A 23,552-nucleotide genomic window follows, 5' to 3' on the forward strand; every position below is an offset into this window, starting at 1 on the left:
CATTTATTTTTATTGATTTTTTTCAATCTTTTCTCCCAAATTTTTCTTTGTTTTTTCCATCCTCAAGAGTCTCAATTAGGTGGGAAGCGACCGAATAGGAAGGCTTAGATGATGGCTAGGATTTTGTATTGATATATAAAGAGTACAAAATATATTATTAAGCAATTTATAAACACTGTGCCTTACTAGTTTGGGTAATGGTGAAGCTGCCACAGGATTTGGATTTCAATAATATTTTAATCTTTAAAATTTTGTAACTTGTTCCACCTATTTATATATATATATATATATATATATATATATATATATATATATATATATATATATATATATATTTTTTATCTTTGAAATTTTGTAACTTGTTACATATGAATCCTTTATGTTAAATTAATTAGACTGGTTACATTCCTCGGACTCTGTTAATTTCATTTCTTCTATACATTGTCGGTAAAGGGATAGACTCTTCTTAGAAAGTGAGTCCAAGCAATGCTGGGCTCTGCGGTGGAGTGAAAATTGGGGGGTGATCTCATCTCTCACTTTGCATTATTTAACTAGGGGATACTCTTTATATCATAGATGACCGTGAATTATATGAACAGTAATTAACCATGTCCAATTCAGAATCAGCTCGGAAATGTCATCCCTGGGTGCCAATTTTTTTTAGTAAGGAGTCATTTAGCTCATTTTTTTTTCCATAGAACATTTAGCTCACTTTGATACAAGGTCATTAAATATGTTTCTCTTAAAGACGGCAAGACCAGTTCACCGAACAAAATGGTCATATTACAGATACTAAGAGAAATGCTCATAGAGAAGAGACATGTTGAAAGATAAATGAAGGGAAAAAAGATTACCTGGCTCCGCAAACGTGATTCAACATATTCCTGCACTATTTTTAATCTCTCTATATTATTCTAATAAAACATTTCAGGACCTAGAATGGGAAAAAATTAGGCAGAAAATGGTGAAAGCACCCTATCTTTTATCAAAGAAATCATATATGGTGGTAGCAAGTGATCCTTGGATGGTGATTGTTACTTGTAAGTGATGGAATTCATTCTCCTCCTCACTAGCTAATTAAACCACGGCTTTCAAATAGGGGATAATCCCAAGCATGTAATTCACTTGGGAATTCTATATTACTTGAGAACAAGGGCAAAGAATAAGCAACAGCAAACCAGAAGAATTGATCATATCGCCTTGACCACCCACAGCATATGGCTACACACCAATCACCATAGGAGAAACTAGGCCCAAAATGATTTTGCTAAAGATGAATCATCGGCACGATATTGCAATTAGAGTGCCATATGTAATTATCGAAAACTGACACCAATGCCAAAAATTTTCACTCCCACAAGCCCATCAACAACCATGCATGCTTTCTAGACAGCAAACTTACCATTGAACAAAAAAATAATAGAAATAGCAGAGATGGCCTCAAAAAAGAGACATCCATTCAGCTTACTTTCTATTCACAAAGATCCTTGGGATCACTTGGGTGTTTTCTTCATTTCAAGAATACTGGTGTCCCTATGAAGGATCTTTCATTCCATATCTCCAGATAGAATTTTGATCCTAAAGTATACCAAAAAGGGATCAACTTGCTCGATGAAAACAACCACCCATGAAAGGGATCTCCCAGCCTCCGTAATATTTGCTGGATATAACTTTGAAACCCATGTCCATGCTTTAAAATAATAAGCCGGACACTAAATACATAAGGAGAATTAAAGTTCTCATTTCCAAGCCATAGCTACCTGAGAAAGGTGAAAAATCAAACTGTCAATGATCATATAACAGAAGGCCTGACTTTGATATGAATTAAATAGGTAACTTAAAAAAATCTATTTTACAAAAATAAAAAATTATTAGGTCCATAAATTAGAAAACAATTCACATAGACTATAGAACTGTACATGGAAGCACTAACTTGCAACATCAACAGCAAGTATACATGACTTCTGATTATTCACTAAATCCAAAAACTCTAAAAAACTTGCTTGCTAATAAAAAAGATAAATAAATAAATCAATAATTGATAGCTTAAGAAAATACACGGATCACCTCAAAGTATGTAATGTTTTCTGACAAATTTTACCTAATTTTTCCACTTTTTTTAAGAAAAAAGTCCAAATTAGTGACAATGAGCTGATAAAAAGATAAAAACCTAGGTTGCCTATTTTGATCTTGTATAATCCTATAGGTTCAAGTATTCATGGAGAGATGAGAGAATTCATATAGAAAACTAAAAGTTTAGTAGTCCCTCTGATCACACATACCTACCAAGCACAGCTAGTCCATTGTAACTCTATAATTCTGCATCCATCTATGAGCAACCGTGACCCCGACCAAGCACAAATGCCACTACAGCCACTCTTTTGAAACACAAAGACTATCCCTCATACACTATCAAAGTCTATATTAGTCTAACACATAATTGCATGACTCAAGTACAATGAAAATTGGACTTTTTCATCTCCCACATGGATTTTTCTTTTCCATGAAATGTGACCATCTTTTTCCTATGAAAATGCTACTTTTCCATCTCTCTTTTGAAAACTCCAACCAAATATGAGGCCTTTCACCATTTTTCCATTGGCCACACTTCCCCCCTCCTCTTCCGATGAACCAAACAGGTCAAAAGAGCTTGAGCTAAAATTGAAGAAATTGACAAAAATGAGCTGGCTAGATGATAAAATTTTAGATTGGGTTAGAGGCAAACATATCACAAAACATTGTTTTCCTTTCTCATATGGTAAGAAATGCTTGACAGCAATGTTTGTGTGTGTACCTCTTGTGCTAATGTGTAAGTGGTCACAACAAAAATACATTGCCATATGATGTCCCTTTATCAACAAACTCAAGATTGCAAAGCATTTATATATTGAACTTTATCAGAAGTTCAAAATAAACCAAAACATGCTGCAAAAACAATCATCACATAAAAAATTGTATTGATTGACTAAAATAAACATTATGTAGACAAATATCATTCTGTTATGGCACTATTATGGAGTCATGCAAAATTATTATGAGGGGTATATCCTTTTAAGAAATTTGGATGGGCAAATGAAATAACCAACAATTGTTGTTTCATGTTTTTCAATTTTTTCATCCATTCTTTTGGGGAATATACTACTGACCATAAAATTTTCATCCCATTTAATTTAGATATCATATTCTATCCAAAGGATAACCACAACACTAGAATAGCCACAAAAAACTCTACTAATGTAATAGATAAAGCATAAAATTTTCTAGCAATTAAAGGAAAAAGGATGGAACTTTATGCAATGAAAAAAGAGAGTGCCATTTGATAAACCTCCATTTTTTATCTAGCAGATCATCCTTATGCCAGAGGAGCAACCATAACCTTGTAGTTTCTTGAAACGATACATACATCTCTTAGATCTGGATCACGGAATCCAGCTCAACCACGGCCTCAACCGCACCAACACTGCTCTCCTTCCCCGACAGATTCAATCTAGGAATCGTTGATTGATTGACCGATGAACACCTCCTCGCTCTGCTCATGGAGTAGAACTCAATACCAACTGAAGAAAAAGAAGGCGAGGACTGTATTCCCGATGAGGTCTTCATTTTGGTGCCGCATCCTGGTGCCCTCCTCCTTGTAGTCCTCTTGCCGATGGCCACATGGGAAGGGGGAGGGATTAATGGCAACAGATAAGGTACCCGTAAAATTTGCCCTACCGATATATGAATCTGTTTAAAATCTTCCTATCCGAATCCATTCCCACGCCCGATTACGAAATTAACCAAAAATCTAAAATCTGTCCCAATCCCATTTAAAAGTAGCATACCCCCATAGAGTACACGAATCCACTCAATTAATGCTCAATCACATTGGTATTATCATGAGAACAAAACTCCATGTATTGAATTTTTTATAGCCAAAGAAGAATCCTTTTGATCAAAAATCCCCAAACCCTACCAAATATCATGCTTCTACCAAGATTAAGCTCTCAAAACCTTAAGGGACCAACTCCCATATGCTTGAGGAAAAAACCCCAACAAATCCCTCCGATCTCTCTGCTCTCCTTTCCCACAGATCTACGAAAAAGAATAGAGAAAGAAAAGAAAAAAAAATAAAGTGAAAAGAAAGAAAAATCATTAATATATGTGGAACAGGTCTAACCTTTTTTTTTTTTGTCTTTCATTTGTTTTTATTGATTTTTCCAATCTTTTCTCTTGAATTTTTCTCTATTTTTTCCATCCTCAGGAGTCTCGATCAGGAGGGAGGAGGCCGAATAAAGAGGCTTAGACGATGGCTAGGATTTTGTGTTGATATATAAAGAGTACAAAATATATTATTAAGTAATTTATAAACACTATGCTTTATTGGTTTGAATAATGGTTAAGCTGCCGCAGGATTTGGATTTCAATAATAGTTTAATTTTTTAAAATTTTGTAACTCATTCCACCTATTTCATATATATATATATATATATATATATGATATTTTTTATCTTTGAAATTTTGTAACTTATTATATATGAATCCTTTATGTTAAATTAATTAAATTGATTATATTCTTCAGACTCTGTTAATTTCATTTCTTCTATATAGTTTTGGCAGAGGAATGGACTCTTCTTAAGAAGTGAGTCCAAGCGATGCTGGGCTCTACAATGGAGTGAAACTTGGAGGGTGATCTCATCTCTCACTTTGCATTATTTAAGTAAGAGATACTCTTTATATCATAGATGCCCGTGAATTATATGAACAGTAATTAATCATGTCCAATTTTAGAATAAGCTCGAAAATGTCATCCTTGGATGCCAATTTTTTTAGTAAGGAGTCATTTAGCTTACCTTTTTTTTTGTTAGAACATTTAACTCACTTTGATACAAGGTATTAAATATATTTCTCCTGAAGAGGGCAAGACTGGTTCACCAGAATAAAATGGTCATCTTACTGTTATTAACGGAAATACTCATGGAGAAGAGACATGTTGAAAGATAAATAAAGGGAACAAGGATTACCTGCAAACATGGTTCAACATATTCCCTCACCCTTTTTAATCTCTCTATTTTATTCTAATAAAACATTTCAAGATTTGGAATGGAAAAAAAAAACAGACAGAAATTGGTGAAAACTCCCAATCTTTTATCAATGAAATCATATATGATGGTAGCAAGCGATCCTTGGATGGTGATTGTTGCTTGTAAGTGATGGAATTCATCCTCTCTCCACTAACTGATTAAACCATAACTTTCAAAGCAGGGGATAATCCCAAACATGCAATTCACTTAGGAACTCTATATTACTTGAGAATAAAGGCAAAAAATAAGCAACAGCAAGCCAGAAGAATTGATCATATCGTCTTGACCACCCGCAATATATAGCTACCCACCAATCACCATAAGAGAAACTAGGCCCAAAATGGTTTTGCTAGAGATAAATCATCGACAGGATATTGCAATTAAAGTGCAACATGTAATTATTGAAAACCGGCACCAATACCAAGAATTTCCACTCCAATAAGTCCAACAACAATCATGCATGCTTTCTAGGCAATAAAGTAACCATTGAACAACAAAAATAATAGAAATGGAAGAGATGGCCTCAAAGGAGAGACACCGATTCAGCCTATTTTCTATTCACAAAAATCCTTCGGATCACTTGGGTGTTTTCTTCATTTCAAGAACACTGGTATCCTTACGAAGGATCTTTCATGCCATATCTCCAGATAAAATTTTGGTCCTAAAGTATATCAAAAAAGGGTCAACTTGCTCGATGTAAACAACCACCTATGAAAGAGATCTCTAAGCCTCTGCAATATCTGCTGGATATAACTTTGAAATCCATGACCATGCTTTAAAATAATAAGCTGGACACTAAATACATAAGAGGAATCAAAGTTCTCATTTCCAAGCCATAGCTACCTGAGAGAGGTGAACATCAAATTGTTAGTGATCATGTAACAGAAAGCCTAACTTTGATATGAATTAAATAGGTAAGTGAAAAAAATTTGTTTAGTAAAAATAAAGAATTATTAGGTCCATAAACTAGAAAATAATTCACACAGACTACAGAACTGTATATGTAGGCACCAACTTGCAACATCAATAGCAAATATACAAGACTTATGATTATTCACTAAATCCAAAAATTCTAAAAAACTTACTTGCTGATAAAAAAGATAAATAAATAAATCAGCAATTGATAGCTTAAAAAAATACATGGATCACCTCAAAGTATGTAGTGTTTTCTGACAAGTTCCACCTAATTTCTCCTCCCTTTCAAGAAAAAAGGATAAATTAGTGACAATGAGCTGATAAAAAGATAAAAACTTAGGTTGCCTATTTAGATCTTGTAGAACCCTGCAGGTTCAAGTATTCATGGAGAGATAGGAATTCATATGGAAAACTAAAAATTTAGTAGTCCATCTGATCACACATACCTACCAAGCACAGCTAGTCCTTTGTAACTCAATAATTCTATAACTATCTATGAGCAACTGTGACCCCAACCAGATACAAATGCTACTACAGCCGCTCGTTTGAATCACAAAGGCTATTCCTCATATACTACCAAGTCTATATTAGTCCAACATGTAATTGCAAGACTCAACTATAATGGAAATTGGACTTATCCATGTCCCACATGAATTTTTTGTTTTCATGAAATGTGACCATCTTTTTCCCACGAGAATGCCACTTTTCCATCTCTCCTTTGAAAACTCCAACCAAATATGAGACCTTTTACCATTTTTCCATTGGCCACACTTCCTCCCTCCTCTTCCCACGAACCAAACAAGTCAAAAGAGCTTGAGCTAAAATTGAAGAAATTGACAAGATGGAGCTAGCTAGATGATAAAATTTTAGATTAGATTAAAGGCAAATATATTACAAAATATTATTTTTATTTTTCAAATGATAAGAAATGTTTGACAGCCACATTTGTGTGTGTACCTCTTGTGCTAATGTATAAGTGATCACAACAAAAATATATTGCCATATGATGTCCCTTTATCAACAAACTCAAGATTACAAAGCATTTGTATGCTGAGCTTTATCAAAAATTTAAAAATAAACCAAAATATGCTGCAAAATCCATCATCACACAAAAAACTATATTGGTTGACTAAAATAAACACGATGTAAACAAATATCATCCTGCTATGGCACTATTATAGAGTCATACAAAATTATTATAAGGGGTATATCCTTTTAAGAAGTTTGGATGGACAAATGAAACAACCAACAATTGTTGTTTCACATTTTTCAATTTCTCTATCCATTCTTTTGGAGAATATACTACTAATTGCAAAGTTTTCATCTCAGTTTAATTTAGAATCATATTCTATCCAAAGAAAATCATAACATCAGCATACCCACAAAAACTCTGCTAATATAATAGATAAAGCAAAAAATTTTCTGACAATTAAAGAAAAAAAGATGGAACTTTATGCAATGAAAAAAAGAGTGCCATTTGACAAACCTCCTTTTCCTATCTAGCAAATCATCTTTATAACAAAGGAGCAAGAATAACCTTTTAGCTTCTTGAAACAATACATCCATCGCCTAGATCTAGGTCACGGAATCCAACTCAAACACTGCCTCAACCGCACCGACAGTGCTCTCCTTTCCTGATGAATTCAATCCAGGAATCGACGGTTGGCCGATGAACACCTCCTCGCTCTGCTAATGGAGTAGAAGTCAGTACCAGCTGAAGAAGAAGAAGATGAAGACCATATTTCCGACAAGATCATCGTTCCGATGGCCGCAGTCGGGTGCCCTCCTTGCGGTCCTCTTGCCGATGGCCGTGGGGGAAGGAAGAGGGATTAATGGCAATGGGTAAGGTACCCGTAAAATTTGCCCTATCCATATACGAATTCGTTTAAAATCTTCCTACATGAATCCATTCCCAAACCCGATTACAAAATTAACCAAAAATATAAAACCCATCCCAATCTCATTTTAAAGTAGCATACCCCCACAAAGTACACGAACCCGCCCAATTAATGCTCATTTGTATTCGCATTATCATGAGAACAGAACTCCACGAATTGAAATTTTTATAGCCAAAGAAGAATCCTATCGATCAAAAATCCCCAAACCCTACCAAATATCATGCTTGTACCAAGATTAAGCTCTCAAAACCTCGAGGGACCAACTCCTATATGCTTGAGGATTAAACCCCAACAAACCCCTCCGATCTCCTGCTCTCTTTTTCCACATATCTCCAAAAAAGAAGAGAGAAAAAAAATAAAATAAAGCAAAAAAAATGATTAATATATATGAAAAAGGTCTAACCTTTTAATTTTTTTCTGTCTTTTATTTGTTTTTGTTGATTTTTTCCATCCTCGAGAGTCTCAATCTAGTGGGAGGTGACCGAATAGAGAGGCTTAGATGATGGCTAATGTTTTGTGTTGATATATAAAGAGTACAAAATATATTATTAAGTAATTTATAAATACTGTGCCTTATTGGTTTGGATAATGATTAAGCTGCTACAAAATTTAGATTTTAATAATATTTTAATCTTTGAAAGTTTATAATTTGTTCCACCTATTTTATATATATATATATATATAATATTTTTAATCTTCGAAATTTTGTAACTTGTTACATATGAATCCTTTATGTTAAATTAATTAGACTGATTATATTCCTCGGACTATGTTAATTTCATTTCTTCCATACATTATCAACAGAGGAACGAACTCTTCTTAGGAAGTGAGTCCAAGCGATGCTGAGCTCTACGATAGAGTGAAACTTGGGAGGACGATCTCATCTCTCACTTAGCATTATTTAAGTAGGGAATACTCTTTATATCATAGATGACCGTGAATTATATGAACAATAATTAATCATGTCCAATTTCAAAATCAGCACGAAAATATCATCCCTGGATGCCATTTTTTTTTAGTAAGGAGTCATTTAGCTCACTTTTTTTTTTTTTGATAGAACATTTAGCTCATTTTAATACAAGATCATTAAATATGTTTCTCTTGGAGAGAATAAGACCAGTTCACTATAACAAAATGGTCATATTACTGATATTAAAGAAAATACTCATAGAGAAGAGACATGTTATCTGACTCTGCAAACATAGTTTAACATATTCCCTCACTATTTTTAATCTCTCTATATTATTCTAATAGAACATTTTAGGGTCTGGAATGAAGGAAAAACAGACAGAAATTGGTGAAAACTCCCTATCTTTTATCAATGAAATCATATATGATAGTAGCAAGTGATCCTTAGATGATGATTGCTGCTTGTAAGTGATGGAATTCATTCCCCTTCCCACTAGCTGATTAAACCACAACTTTCAAAGCAGAGGATAATCTCAAGCATGCAATTCACTTGGGAACACTATATTACTTGAAAACAAGGACAAAGAATAAGCAACAGCAAGCCAGAAAAACTGATCATATCGCCTTGACCACCCGCAGTATATAGCTACACACCAACTACAATAGGAGAAACTAGGCCCGAAATAATTTTGCTAGAGATAAATCATCGACAAAATATTGCAATTAAAGTGCAATATGTAATTATCAAAAATCTATACCAATGCTAGGAATTTCCACTCCAACAAGCCCAACAATAACCATGCAAGCTTTCTAAGCAACAAAATTGCCATTAAACAACAAAAATAATGAAAATGGCAGAGATGACCTCAAAGAATAGACACCCATTCAGCTTGCTTTCTATTCACAAAGATCCTTGGGATCACTTGGGTGTTTTCTTAGTTTCAAGAACACTGGTGTCCCTACAAAGAATCTTTCATGCCATATCTCCGAATAGAATTCTGATCCTAAAGTATACCAAAAAGAGATTAACTTGCTCGATAAAAACAATCGTCTAAGAAAGGGATCTCCCAGCCTCTGCAATATCTGCTGGATATAACTTTGAAACCCATGACCATGCTCTAAAATAATAAGCTAGACACTAAATACATAAGGAGAATCAAAGTTCTCATTTCCAGACCATAGCTACCTGAGAGAGGTGGAATATCAAATTGTCAGTGATCATGTAACAGAAAATCTGATTTTGATATGAATTAAATAGGTGATTGAAAAAAAAATTGTTTAGCAAAAATAAAAAATTATTAAATCCATAAATTAGAAAATAATCCACACAGACTACAAAACTGTACATGGAGGCACCAACTTGCAACATCAACAGCAAGTATACATGACTTCTGATTATTCACTAAATTCAAAAACTCTAAAAAACTTATTTGCTGATAGAAATGATAAATAAATAAATCAGCAATTGATAGCTTAAGAAAATACATGGATCACCTCAAAGTATGTAGTGTTTTTTGACAAGTTTTATCTAATTTCTCCTCTTTTTTGAAGAAAAAAAGATAAATTAGTAACAATGAGCTGATAAAAAGATAAAAACTTAAGTTGCCTATTTAGATCTTGTAGAATCCTGCAGGTTCTAAGTATTCATGGAGAGATGAGAAGAATTCATATGGAAAACTAAAAGTTTAGTAGTCTCTCTGATCACACATACCAACCAAGCACACTAGTCCATTATAACTCTATAATTATGTAACCATCTATGAGTAACCATGGCCCCGGCCAAGCACAAATGCTACTACAGCCACTCCTTTGAAACACAAAGGCTATCCCTCATACACTACTAGAGTCTATATTAATCCAACACATAATTGCAGGACTCAAGAATAATAAAAATTAGACTATTCCATGTCCCACATGGATTTTTCTTTTTCATTAAATGTGACCATCTTTTTCTCATGAGAATGCCACTTTCTCATCTCTCCTTTGAAAACTCCAACCAAATATGAGGCCTTTCACCATTTTTTCATTGGCCATACTTCCTCCCTCCTCTTCCCACGAACCAAAAGTGTCAAAAGAGCTTGAACAAAAATTGGAGAAATGGACAAGAATGAGCTGGCTAGATGGTAAAATTTTAGATTGAGTTAGAGACAAACATATCACAAAACATTGTTTTCATTTCTCATATGATAAGAAATGCCACGTTTGTGTATGTACCTCTTGTGCTAATATGTAAGTGGTTACAACAAAAATACATTGCCGTATGATGTCCCTTTATCAACAAACTCAAGATTGTAAAGTATTTGTATACTGAGCTTTATTAGAAATTCAAAAACAAACCAAAACATGCAGCAAAATCCATCATCACACAAAAAAATTATATTGATTGACTAAAATAAACACGATATAGACAAGTATCATTCTGCTATGGCACTATTATAGAGTCATGCAAAAATATTATGAGGGGTATATCCTTTTAAGAAGTTTGGATGGGCAAATGAAACAAGCAACAATTATTGTTTCATGTTTTTCAATTTTTTCACCCATTCTTTTGAGGAATGTACTATTGAATGCAAAGTTTTCATCTAAGTTTAATTTAGAGATCAAATTCTATCCAAAGGATAACCATAACATCAGCATAGTCACAAAAAACTCTGCTAATATAATAGATAAAGCATAAAATTTTTCGGTAATTAAAGAAAAAAAGATGAAACTTTGTGCAATGAAAAAAGAGTGCCGTTTGACAAACCTCCTTTTCTTATCTAATAGATCATCCTTATGCCAGAGGAGCAATCATAACCTTTTAGCTTCTTGAAATGATACATCGATCGCTTAGATCTAGATCACAGAATCTAACTCAACCACTGCCTCAATTGCACCGACACAGCTATCCTTCCCTGACAAATTTAATCCAAGAATCGTCGGTTGGCCGATGAACTCCTTGCTTTGCTCATGGAGTGGAACTCGGGACCGACTGAAGAAGAAGAGGACCATATTTCTGACGAGGTCTTTGTTCCGATGGCCGCATCCTGATGCCCTCCTCTTTGCGGTCCTCTTGCCGATGGCTACAGGGGAAGGGGGAGGGATTAATGGCAACGAGTAAGGTACCCACAAAATTTGCCCTACCATATACGAATCCATTTAAAATCTTCCTATCCAAATCTATTCCCAAACCTGATTACAAAATTAACCAAAAATCTAAAATCCATCCCAATCCCATTTAAAAGTAGCATACCCCCGCAAAGTACACGAACCCGCTCGATTAACGCTCATTCATATTCGTATTATCATAAGAACAGAAATCCACGTATTGAAATTTTTATAGCCAAAGAAAAATTCTTTCAATCAAAAATCCCCAAACCCTACCAAATATCATGCTTCTACCAACATTAAGCTCTCAAAACCTCGAGGGACTAGTTCCCATAAGCTTAAAAAAAAAAACCCAACAAACCCCTCCGATCTCTCTACTTCCTTTCCCACAGAAAGAATAGAGAAAAGAAAAAAAAATAAAGCAAAAAAAAATTATTAATATATTTGGAAAAGGTCTAACCTTTTATTTTTTTTCTTTCATTTATTTTTATTGATTTTTTCAATCTTTTCTCTTGCATTTTCCTCTCTCTTTTCCATCCCCGGGAGTCTCAATCAGGTAAGAGGTTGTCGAATAGGGAGGCTTAGACGATGGCTAGGTTTTTGTGTTGATATATAAAGAGTACAAAATATATTATTAAGTAATTTATAAACACTGTGCCTTATTAGTTTGGATGATGGTTAAGTTGATTTGGATTTCAATAATATTTTAATCTTTAAAATTTTGTAACTTATTCCACCTATTTTATATATATATATATATATATAATATTTTTTTATCTTTAAAATTTTGTGTGTATATATATATATATATATAATATTTTTTATCTTTGAAATTTTGTATCTTGTTACATATGAATCCTTTATATTAAATTAATTAGACTGATTATATTCCTCAGATGCCGTTAATTTCATTCTTCTATACATTGTTAGAAAAGGACGGACTTTTCTTAGAAGTGAGTCCAAGCGATGCTAGGCTCTACGATGGGAGTGAAACTGGGGGGCAATCTCATCTCTCACTTTGCATTATTTAAGTAGGGGATACTCTTTATATCATACATGACCGTGAATTATATAAACAATAATTAATCATGTCCAATTTCAGAATCAGCTCGAAAATGTCATCTCGGGTGCCAATTTTTTTTAGTAAGGAGTCATTTAGCTCTTTTTTTTTTTGGTAGAACATTTAGCTCACTTTGATACAAGGTCATTAAATATGCTTCTCCTGAAGAGGGCAAGACCAGTTCACCAAAACAAAATGGTCATATTACTGATATTAAGAGAAATGCGCATGGAGAAGAGACATGTTGAAAGATAAATTAAGGAAAAAAGAATTACCTAACTCTGCAAACATGGTTCAACATATTCCCTCACTATTTTTAATCTCTCTATATTATTCTAATAGAACATTTTAGGATCTGGAATGGGTAAAAAACAAATAGAAATTGGTGAAAGCTCCCTATCTTTTATCAATGAAATCATATATAATGGTAGCAAGTGATCCTTGGATGGTGATTGTTGCTTGTAAGTGATGAAATTCGTTCGCCTCCCCACTAGCTGATTAAACCATAACTTTCAAAGTAGGGGATAATCTCAAGCATGCAATTCACTTAGGAACTCTATATTATTTGAGAACAAGGACAAAAAATAAGCAACAGTAAGCCAGAAGAATTGATCATATCGTCTTGACCACCCGCAGTATATAGCTACACACCAACCACTATAGAAGAAACTAGGCCCAAAATAGTTTGCTAGAGATGAATCATCGACAGGATATTGCAATTAGAGTGCAATATGTAATTATCGAAAATCTACACCAATGCCAAGAATTTCTGCTCCAACAAGCCCAACAACAACCATGCATGCTTTCTAGGCAGCAAAGTTACCATTGAACAACAAAAATAATGGAAATGGCAGAGATGGCCTCAAAAGAGAGATCCATTCAGCTTACTTTCTATTCATAAAGATCCTTGGGATCACTTGGGTATTTTCTGTTAGGTTCCGATCAAGCAGCACAAAGTTGGATTTCAAAATTATTTATGAAGTCCAAGAAAACCCAAAACCCTGAACCCTAGGATCCCCTTGATGTATTCAACCAAATTAACAAATTATAATGAATTGAAGCATATAATCATATAAATACCTCGAAACGCTATTTCCAATATTTCCACAAGTATACAAGTGTGTACCCTCCAACTGATGATCTACACAGGAACTGGTTCAAAAAGACGCTCCTTAAATTTGAACGTCGGACTCAAGTGCACCCTGACTCGATTTGGTCGAACCACTTTCTGAGACTAACTTAGCCTCTTCTTGGCTTCTTCGCAACTTGACTAGCCCTTTTAAGATTCTTCTAGGCCTTGTCCTAAATCTAATTAGACTTAGATTAGACTAGAAGGACTTGTCCTAAAGGGCTAAGGGTGTAAGAGAGAGAGGGAAAGAGTTTCTTATTTTAATAGGACAAGAAGGCTGAATTGATTCAAATGCCCTCTTCTCATCTACCGACCTCTATTTATATTTGAAGAGGGGGTGTGTGAAGCATCTCCCCGAGTGTTCCAACCGCCACATCAATTGGCATATTAAAATTTAAAAGACTTATATGATAAAGTCTCTTCGGGAACACATACGTCATTTTACAACCTCTCACGTGCGCATCCGAGAAAAGAAGCCTATGGCATCCCAATTTTAAATCAGAAAACCTCTGATTTTGCCACGTGTAAATGGAGGTTTTTTCAGAGTTTATCTAACGTAAATGGATGCTCAAAATCAGATTGAGATAAGCCTCCTTTTGCCTTAAAGCAGGACTCTTAGGCGACTCTTCATGAGTTCTGCACGTGCGTGCCTTGCAATCTCCCTCTTCCATGCCATAATTTGCCAACACATGCCATAAAAAATGTGCTAGGCCGATGGGTGGTTGGATAAGGATCCACATGTGTCTTAAACCCATCTAAGGACTCTCCAAGCCCCTCCATGCCAAAAATTACTGCCGCCCACCATTATTTGCGCCAAGATGAGATAGAGTCCATTCTACTTTGGACTCTATCTATTTCACACCAATTTGGGCCATGTGGCGCCATCTCATAGCTGCCCACATCTAAGAAAAATCCAAATTAATGCTCAATTAATTTGGTTCACAAATTAAATCGGATTCAAATCGAAATTGATCAAAATAGAAATTAGGATTAGCCTACAAGTGCTAGCTTGTCATTTAATCACTCAATTAGGATCTGACTCATAAATTAATTCAAATAAAATTTTTGATCAATTTTTTTATGTGGTGATCTATTGGACTCCACACCTAGTCCGCAGTAGATTCGAATACATGTTGACCTGATTTGATTAGACTCTATCTAATCAATTTAAATCAAACTCATGTAGACTCGAGTTGTCAAATTAGAACCTTTTCTAATTGACTTATGAAATAATCTTTTTAATTCATAAAAACCTATGTCTTGATTGACATATAGCACCACGTCATGCTTATCCAAAAGACGTAGAATATTTTGATAGAAATACCCTTCAGTGGTAAATTATCGTGCAATTTAATCCTTCAATCATCTTTCATCCTGAATAAGTAATGGGTATGAAAAAATGTCAAACCCTAATACTTACTCAAATAAATCTTAATTCACTAATGATGACTCAACTTATGAAACATTAGAAATTATTTTTTTAATTTTCATCTTACTTTGATCAAAGACTTCCTGAGTCATCAATTGATAAGATTGCTTAAGATGATATCTCCCTTACCAGGAGTGATCGATTCTTGTTGACTTATTCACTACCTCCATATATATCTCACCATATTTAAAACACCCCACATGTCTTAGAAAGTCATGATAGAAAATGAACCAAAATATAGATCTATATATATAAGGTACTGTGGTAGTCTCAAATCAAAGGACCACATGCACTACTCCTACTAAAAGAATCATTTTTTGATATATAAGCAAGACTTCATAAGATATAATTCTCATGACGGATCACTTCAATAAACTTATTCTCCAATGAGCATCCACATCCTTATATTAGTGTCCCTACACAAGTGATTGTGAGATCAATCATCCTCTCCATCGAGCATACATAGGATGTGTCAGTCTATTCGTATTATTGATCTCCGACTCAATAATCCTATGACGGAAAAAATTTTAGATTAAATTTTAGATTAAAATTTTAGATTTTAAGTCTCACTGGTGTGATTTTATCATCACCTTAAAATCATTGCCTTAATCTATGAAATTCATCATAATTCAATAAAATAATACACATCATAGGATCAAACAAAAAATATCTCAATTTTATTCATAATAAAATATATCAATTACATGAGTATGGAAGATAAAGCAGATTAATCCCTTTATATATACCATGAGATTGGCTTGCAGGACATTAATCTTTCAATCTTCCACTTGCACTAAAGCCAATCGTCCTTGTAATTAATTTTCGTATAATCAAGATGACGATCTAATATTTGCTATGACAGGATCTTAATGAATGGATCTGCTATGTTATTTTTTGTATCCACTCGTTCTATGACAATATCTTTTCTTTCAATAATTTTTCGAACAAGATGGAAGTATCTTAGAATGTGCTTAGATTTTTTATGAGAACTTGATTCCTTAGCTTGAGCTACAGCCCCAATGTTATCAGAATAAAGTGGCACAGGATGTTCAATCTCAAGAATTACACATAATTTGATGATGAACTTCTTCATCCAGATAGCTTCCTTGGCGACTTCACTAATAGCTATGTACTTTACCTTAGTAACTGAGTCAGCTACAATCTGTGCTCGAAACTCTTCCAACTCACTACTTCTCCATATAAGATAAATACATACCCTAATATGGACTTGCTATCATCAAGATCAGATTGAAAACTGAAATCAGTATATTCTTTTAGTTTTAAATCAGACGCTCCATAAATAAGAAAAATATCTTTAGTCCTTCTCATGTACTTAAGAATATTTTTTACTATTTTTCAATATTCTTCTTTGAATTAACCTGAAATATACTGATTATACCTAAAGCATAAGCTACATCAGGTCTGGTATATAACATAACATATATAATAGACCCTACTACCAAAGTATAAGGTATAGAACTTATTCTATCTCTCTCTTCAGGTATCTTTGGAGACATCCTTTTAGAAAGATGTATGTCTTGACCTATGGGTAAATAACCTCTTTTACTTCCCTACATGTTAAATCTTTTCAACAATAGATCAATATACCTAGATTGTGATAAGCCTAACATCTTTTAGACCTATCTTTGTATATCTTTACACCAAGTATATAGGATGTCTCTCCAAGTCTTTCATGTAAAACCTTTTACATAGCCAAGATTTGATCGATTATAATAATGGAATATCATTCCTCCTGATAAGAATATCATCAATATACAGGACCAAGAAGACAATGGCACTCCCACTAGTCTTCTTATACACACATGGTTCATCTATATTTTTTATGAAGCCAAACTCTTTGACTGTTTCATCAAAACAGATATTCCAGCTCCTCGATGTTTGTTTTAATCCATAAATAGATTTCTTTAATTTGCATATTTGGTTTGATCTTCTACTTGAGATAAACCTTTCCGACTATGATATATAAACGTCTTCCTCAAGGTTGCCATTAAGGAAAGCAGTTTTTACATCCATTTATCAGATTTCATAATCATAATATACAACTATGCAAGCATTATTCGAATAGAGTTGAGCATAGCCACTAGTGAGAAGATTTTATCATATTCAATTTTTTGTCTTTGTCTAAAATCTTTTGCCACCAATCTAGCCTTATAGGTTTCAACTTGACCATCTGCTCCAATCTTCTTTTTGAAGATCCATTTAATCCTATTGGAGTTATATCCTCAGGTGCATCAACCAAAGTCCATACTTGATTGGAGTATATGAAGTTTATTTCAGATTTTATGACTTTAAACCATCTATCAGAGTCCTTACTCATGATAACTTTCGAATAAGTTAGAGGATCATCATCCTATATAATCTGAATTTCATTGTCATTTTAATGATATCATAGAGTGCATTTCACACTCTTTTGACCTTCGGAGAGGAAGTGTGTTATGTAGATGTATATTATCATTGGGTTCATTAAGTTGAGGTTCGAGTTGTGGAATATCCACAAGCTTATAAGGAATTGTTTGTAGATCTTGAACTTCTCCAAGTTCAACTATCCTTCCACTATCTTTTTTTAGATAAATTTTTTTTCCAAAAAAGTAGCATGTCTACTGACAAAACTCTTTTGTTCAATAGGATGATAGAAATAGTATCCAATACTTTTTAGAGGATACCTATAAACCTATATTTTTCTGTCCTAGCACTTAACTTATGTCCAAAATTATTTTTGACATAAGATGGGTAATCCCAAATCTTAAGGTATTTACGATTGGATCTTTTGCCCTTCTATATTTTATATAGAATGCTAGTGACAGACTTAGAAGGTATTCTATTCAAAATATAGACAATAATTTTAGGGCATATCTTCAAAATGAAATAGGAAGGTTCGTGAAGTACATCATGGATCGCACCTTATTAGATTCCTCCTTTCGCCTATACCATTTAACTATGGTATATAAGGAAGTGTTTATTCAGAGAGAATACCATTTTTCTTAAGATAATCAAGAAACTCACTGGATAAGTATTTTTCTCCTCGATCAAATCTAAGGATTTGGATACTTTTTTCAGTTTGTTTCTCAATCATCTTTTGATACTCCTTAAATTTTTCAAAGACTTCACATTTGTATTTCATAAGATACACATATCCAAACCTTGATAGGTCATCAATAAATGTGATGAAATAAAAATATCTACCCCTAACATGAGTTGTCATAGGCCCACAAATATCTGAATATATTAGGCCTAACAATTCACCATCCCTTTCTCCATGTCTAGTGAATGGAGATTTGGTCATCTTTCTCATGAGGCATGATTCACAAGTTCCTAATGATTGAAAATTATTAGAATCAAAGAACTCATCTTTGATTAACTTATTAATCCTTGACTCACTGATGTGACCAAGTCAACATACCAAAAATATGTCATATTATTATTTTCTCTCTTTCTTTCCTTGTTTTTATCTATCATAAAAATATTATCATTAAGTAGAAATATAAAGAGACCATTATCCACATATGCATTCCCAAAAAACTCATTAGATAGAAAAATAGAGCAACTATTGCTCTTTGCTTTTATTTCATAGCCACGTTCAATAACATTGATACAGAGATAACATTTCTAATGACATTGGGCATATAATAACAATCTCCTAATACAATAATCTTGCCAGTAGATACTGACAAATAATAGGAGCCAGCTTCTACTTGAATGGATTCTCCATTAGCTCTATACGGCACGAAGTCACCTTCCTTCAAACTTCTAATTTTTTGTAGTCCCTGCAATGATTTGCATATATGAGATCCACAAGCAGTATCCAATACCCATGAATTAGAAGTTGAAGCATTTAATGAAAAACTAGTTTGTATTATATATAAACCTTTAGATGCTCCACTGGCATCTAGCTTCACACTTGCAAGATAGCTCTTGCAATCTTTCTTCTAGTGTCCCTGCTTGCTGTAGTGAAAGCAAGTACCATCTTTGAAGATCTTCTTTGTCTTATTTTTTTTGAAGTTGCTACCTTTAAGGTTCGGCTTTTTATTTTTCTTTGAACCCTTATCCTTTGCCATCTTCTTCTTCTTATCCACTAAAAGAAGATGAGCTTTGTCACTCTTGAAGTGACTCTCAGCTATTTTTAACATATTTAATAGCTCCGACAAAATGATATTCAGTTTGTTCATATAGTAGTTAATGACAAATTGTGAGAAAGATTCGAGGAGTGAATGTAAGATCAAGTCTTGAGAGCTCTCCATCCATAACAAAACCTAATTGACCTAATCGTATGATTAAGTCAATCATTTTCAAAACATGAGCTTACACAGATGAGCCTTCACTCATTCTGACATGAAACAACTGCTTTGATATTTCATATCAAGCAGTTCCACTTTTCTCTCCATACAACTCATTTAAGTTGAGAAGTATGGACTCAGGGTCCATGCCATCATGTTGCCTCGGCAGTTCATTGCTCATCGAGGCCAACATAATACATTTGACAATCATACTATCATTCTGCCACATTTTGAGTGTGGCCCTTTCATCCTCCATAGCATCTTCTCCGATCGGTCTTGGATCAGGAGTGTCGAGGATATAGAAGACTTTCTCCTGAGTAAGTACAATCATCAAATTCCTCAACCAGTCCATATAGCTAGAATCGGTCAATTTATTTGTATCCAAAATTTCACGCAGTGATAATGAAGATACCATTTATGCGAAAATATTCTACATTAAATAAAGAACAACATATAAGCAAACACTCATGATGACAAACATAATTAGAAGAGGACTTAAATCTAATTACGTCTCCTACTATTTTATCACATCTACCATACCCTTCATATATGATAGGCGAGAAACCCTAACTTGGTTTCCTTAGTGGGATTGAGATCCCTATTCCTCATAATACTTTGTGGTTACACAACAAACATTCATGAGTTCAAGAGTAGAAAACACCCTTGCCAATTGCATCCATGTAATTCTTAACATAACACTTGCCTCTAAGATAATTATAACTTTGTGGTTGCACAACAAATTATAATATCTTAGTTAAGTTTGATCCTTTATTTCTTTACGACCATATTTGAATAATGTTGTCCTTGTGGTTGTACAACAAAGCAACATATCTAAATATGCCACAAGTAATTAAATGCACCAAGACATATTTACATCAGTCCTCGTAGCAAAATCTTGTAGTTGCACAATAAATTTACTATGATTCTTGACATAAAATTATCCTAGCACAAAGAAAGGCCTCAAGTAGTGTTTCCAATATTAAGATTTTTCAATTTCACGATCGCTTAACCAAATTGGTCAGATAAGTAGGTAGGAGGCTCTCCGTAGTTTTTTTTTAGACACCAACAAATTGATCAGATAAGCAAACAGACCTAATTAAATAACCATCTTTATCACTTTTCTAGACACTAATTGATCAAGAATTGATTAATCCATAATTGCTATCACTACAACTTAATATAATTTTTATGAAGATTTTTTGATCTCATGCACATTCCAATCATATAGCATTTATACTATAATTATAGCATTTCATATGATGCATAGCATGTTAAGTATATCATAATATTCATATGAAAAACAACTTGCGACATATATTCCGCATATCAATCATCTTTTCACGATTCTTTTTCTTGATTCATACAAACACCCCTTCCACCATAGTCCTCTATGATAGATGGTTTTTAATATGATTCTCAAAAAATACTAGACTACTAAGAATTCATATATGATAATAACATAGTTAATATAGTAATTCATAATATTTAAAACATATGAAACAAGGTACTTGACATAACATTTCAAATACATGAATATATTAAAATCTTTGATCATGGAGCCAATAATATAATTTGATTGAACCAACCAAAGATGGCTCTAATACCACTATTAGATTTCGATCAAGCAGTAGAAGATTGGATTTCAAAATTATTTATAAAATCTAAAAACACCTAAAATCCTAAATCCTAGGATCTCCTTGATATATTCAATCAAATTAACAAATTATAATGAATTGAAGCATATAATCATATAAATACCTCGAAATGCTATTTTCAATATTTTCATAAGTACATAAGTGTATACCCTCCAACTGATGATCCACACAGAAATTGGTTCAAAGAGACGCTCCTTGAACCTGAACACCGGACTCGAGTGCACCCTGACTCGATTTGGTCGAACCGCTTTCCGAACCTGACTTGGACCTCTTCTTGGCAACTTGGCTAGTCCTTTTAAGACTCTTTTAGAGCCTTGTCCTAAATCTAATTAGACTTATATTAGACTAGAAGGGCTTGTCCTAAAGGACCAAGGGTGTAAGAGAGAGAGGGAGAGAGTTTCTTGTCTTAACAAGACAAGAAGGCTGAATTGATTCGAATGCCCTCTTCCCATTTATATTTAAAGAGAGGGCGTGCGAAGCATCTCTCATGTGTTCCAACCGCCACAACAATTGGCGAATTAAAATTCAAGACACTTATATGATAAAGTCCCTTCAGGAACACATACATCGTTTCACAACCTCTCACGCATGCGTCCAAGAAAAGAAGCTTATGGCATCCCAATTTTAAATCAGAAAACCTCTGGTTTTGCCACGTGTAAATGAAGATTTCTTAGAGTTTATTGATGTAAATGGATGCTCAAAATCAGATTGAGATGAGCCTCCTTCTGCCTGAAAGTAGGACTCTTAAGCGACTCTTCGTGAGTTCTGTGGTGCGCCTCGCAATCTCCCTCTTCCATGCCATAATTTGCCAACACATGCCATAAAATATGTGCTAGGCTGATGGGTGGTTGGATAAGGATCCACATGGATCTTAAACCCATCTAAGAAGGACTCTTCAAGCCCCTCCATGCCAAAAATTGGTGCCACCCACCATTATTTGCGCGAAGATGAGATAGAGTCCATTCTACTTTGGACTCTATCTATTTCGCACCAATTTGGGCTATGTGGTGCCATCTGATAGCTGCCCACTTCTAAAGAGAACCCAAATTAATGCTCAATTAATTTGGTTCATAAATTAAATCGGATTCGAATCGAAATTGGCCAAAATAGGAGCTCGAATTAGCCTACAAGTGCTAGCTTGTCATTTAACCACCCAATTAAATCTAATGACCCATAAATTAATTCAAATAAAATTCTTGACCAATTTCTTAATGTGTATGACCCATTGAGCTCCACACCTAGCCAGCAGTAGATCCAATACATATTGACCTGATTTGATTAGACTCCATCTAATCAATTTAGGTCAAACCGACGTAGACCCGAATTGTCAAATTAGAACATTTTCTAATGACTCATGAAATAATCTGTTTAATTCATAAAAACCTACAAGACATGATTGAGGTCTAGCAACATATCATGTCTACCAAAAAGATGTGAAATATTTTAGTGAAAATATCAAAAATAACTTCCAATGATAAATTACTGTGTAATTCAATCTTTCAATCATCTTTCATCCTGAATAAGTAATAGATATGGAAAAATGTCACACCCTAACACTTATTCGAATGAATCTCAATTCACTAATGATGACTCGACTTATGAAATATTAAAAATTATTTTTTTTAATTTTCATATTATTTTGATCAAAAACTTTCTGAGTCATCGATTGATGAGATCGCTTAGGACAACATCTCCCTTACCGAGAGTATCAATTTCTTGTTGACTTAATACCTCCATATATATTTCACCATATTCAAAACACTCCACACATCTTAGAAAGCATGATAGGAAATGAACCAAAATATAAATCTATATATACAAGGTATAGGATGGTCTCAGATCAAAAGACCACATGCACTACTCCCACTAAGAGAACTATTTTTTGATATGTAAGTAAGACTTTCATAAGATATAATTCTCATGACGGATCACTTCAGTAAACTCATCCACCAATAAACACCCATATCCTTGTATTAATGTCCCAACATAAGTAATTATAAGATCAATCACACTCTCCACCGAGCATATATAGGATATGCCTGTCTATCCAATATCATCGATCTCCGACTCAATCCTATAACTGAAAAAATTTGAGATTAGAATTTTAAATCT

At 33.9% G+C, this 23,552-nt stretch overlaps 1 protein-coding gene across 8 annotated transcripts in view; it reads right to left on the bottom strand.

Annotated features, from left to right (window-relative positions):
• Positions 1-1,411: 1,411 nt before the first annotated feature.
• LOC105034376 (uncharacterized GPI-anchored protein At1g61900) overlaps positions 1,412-23,552 on the bottom strand; it is a 61,539-nt gene continuing 39,398 nt past the window's right edge. For 3 of the 8 annotated variants that reach the window (XM_073245615.1, XM_073245613.1, XM_073245614.1), the window contains 2 exons: positions 11,532-11,847; positions 5,438-5,906 (listed from right to left, as the gene is read on the bottom strand). In XM_073245615.1, the coding sequence (XP_073101716.1) occupies positions 11,621-11,847 (227 nt within the window). In that variant the 3' untranslated portion in view covers positions 5,438-5,906; positions 11,532-11,620. Of the gene's footprint in view, positions 1,761-5,437; positions 5,907-6,212; positions 6,261-9,454; positions 9,972-11,531; positions 11,848-19,042; positions 19,276-23,552 lie in introns of those variants that run through there. The other 5 variants (XM_019846983.3, XM_019846979.3, XM_019846978.3 and 2 more) reach the window with 5 other exon arrangements.

The sequence above is a fragment of the Elaeis guineensis genome, chromosome 11 (assembly GCF_000442705.2).
Source record: "Elaeis guineensis isolate ETL-2024a chromosome 11, EG11, whole genome shotgun sequence".
In the NCBI taxonomy this organism is placed as follows: domain Eukaryota; kingdom Viridiplantae; phylum Streptophyta; class Magnoliopsida; order Arecales; family Arecaceae; genus Elaeis; species Elaeis guineensis.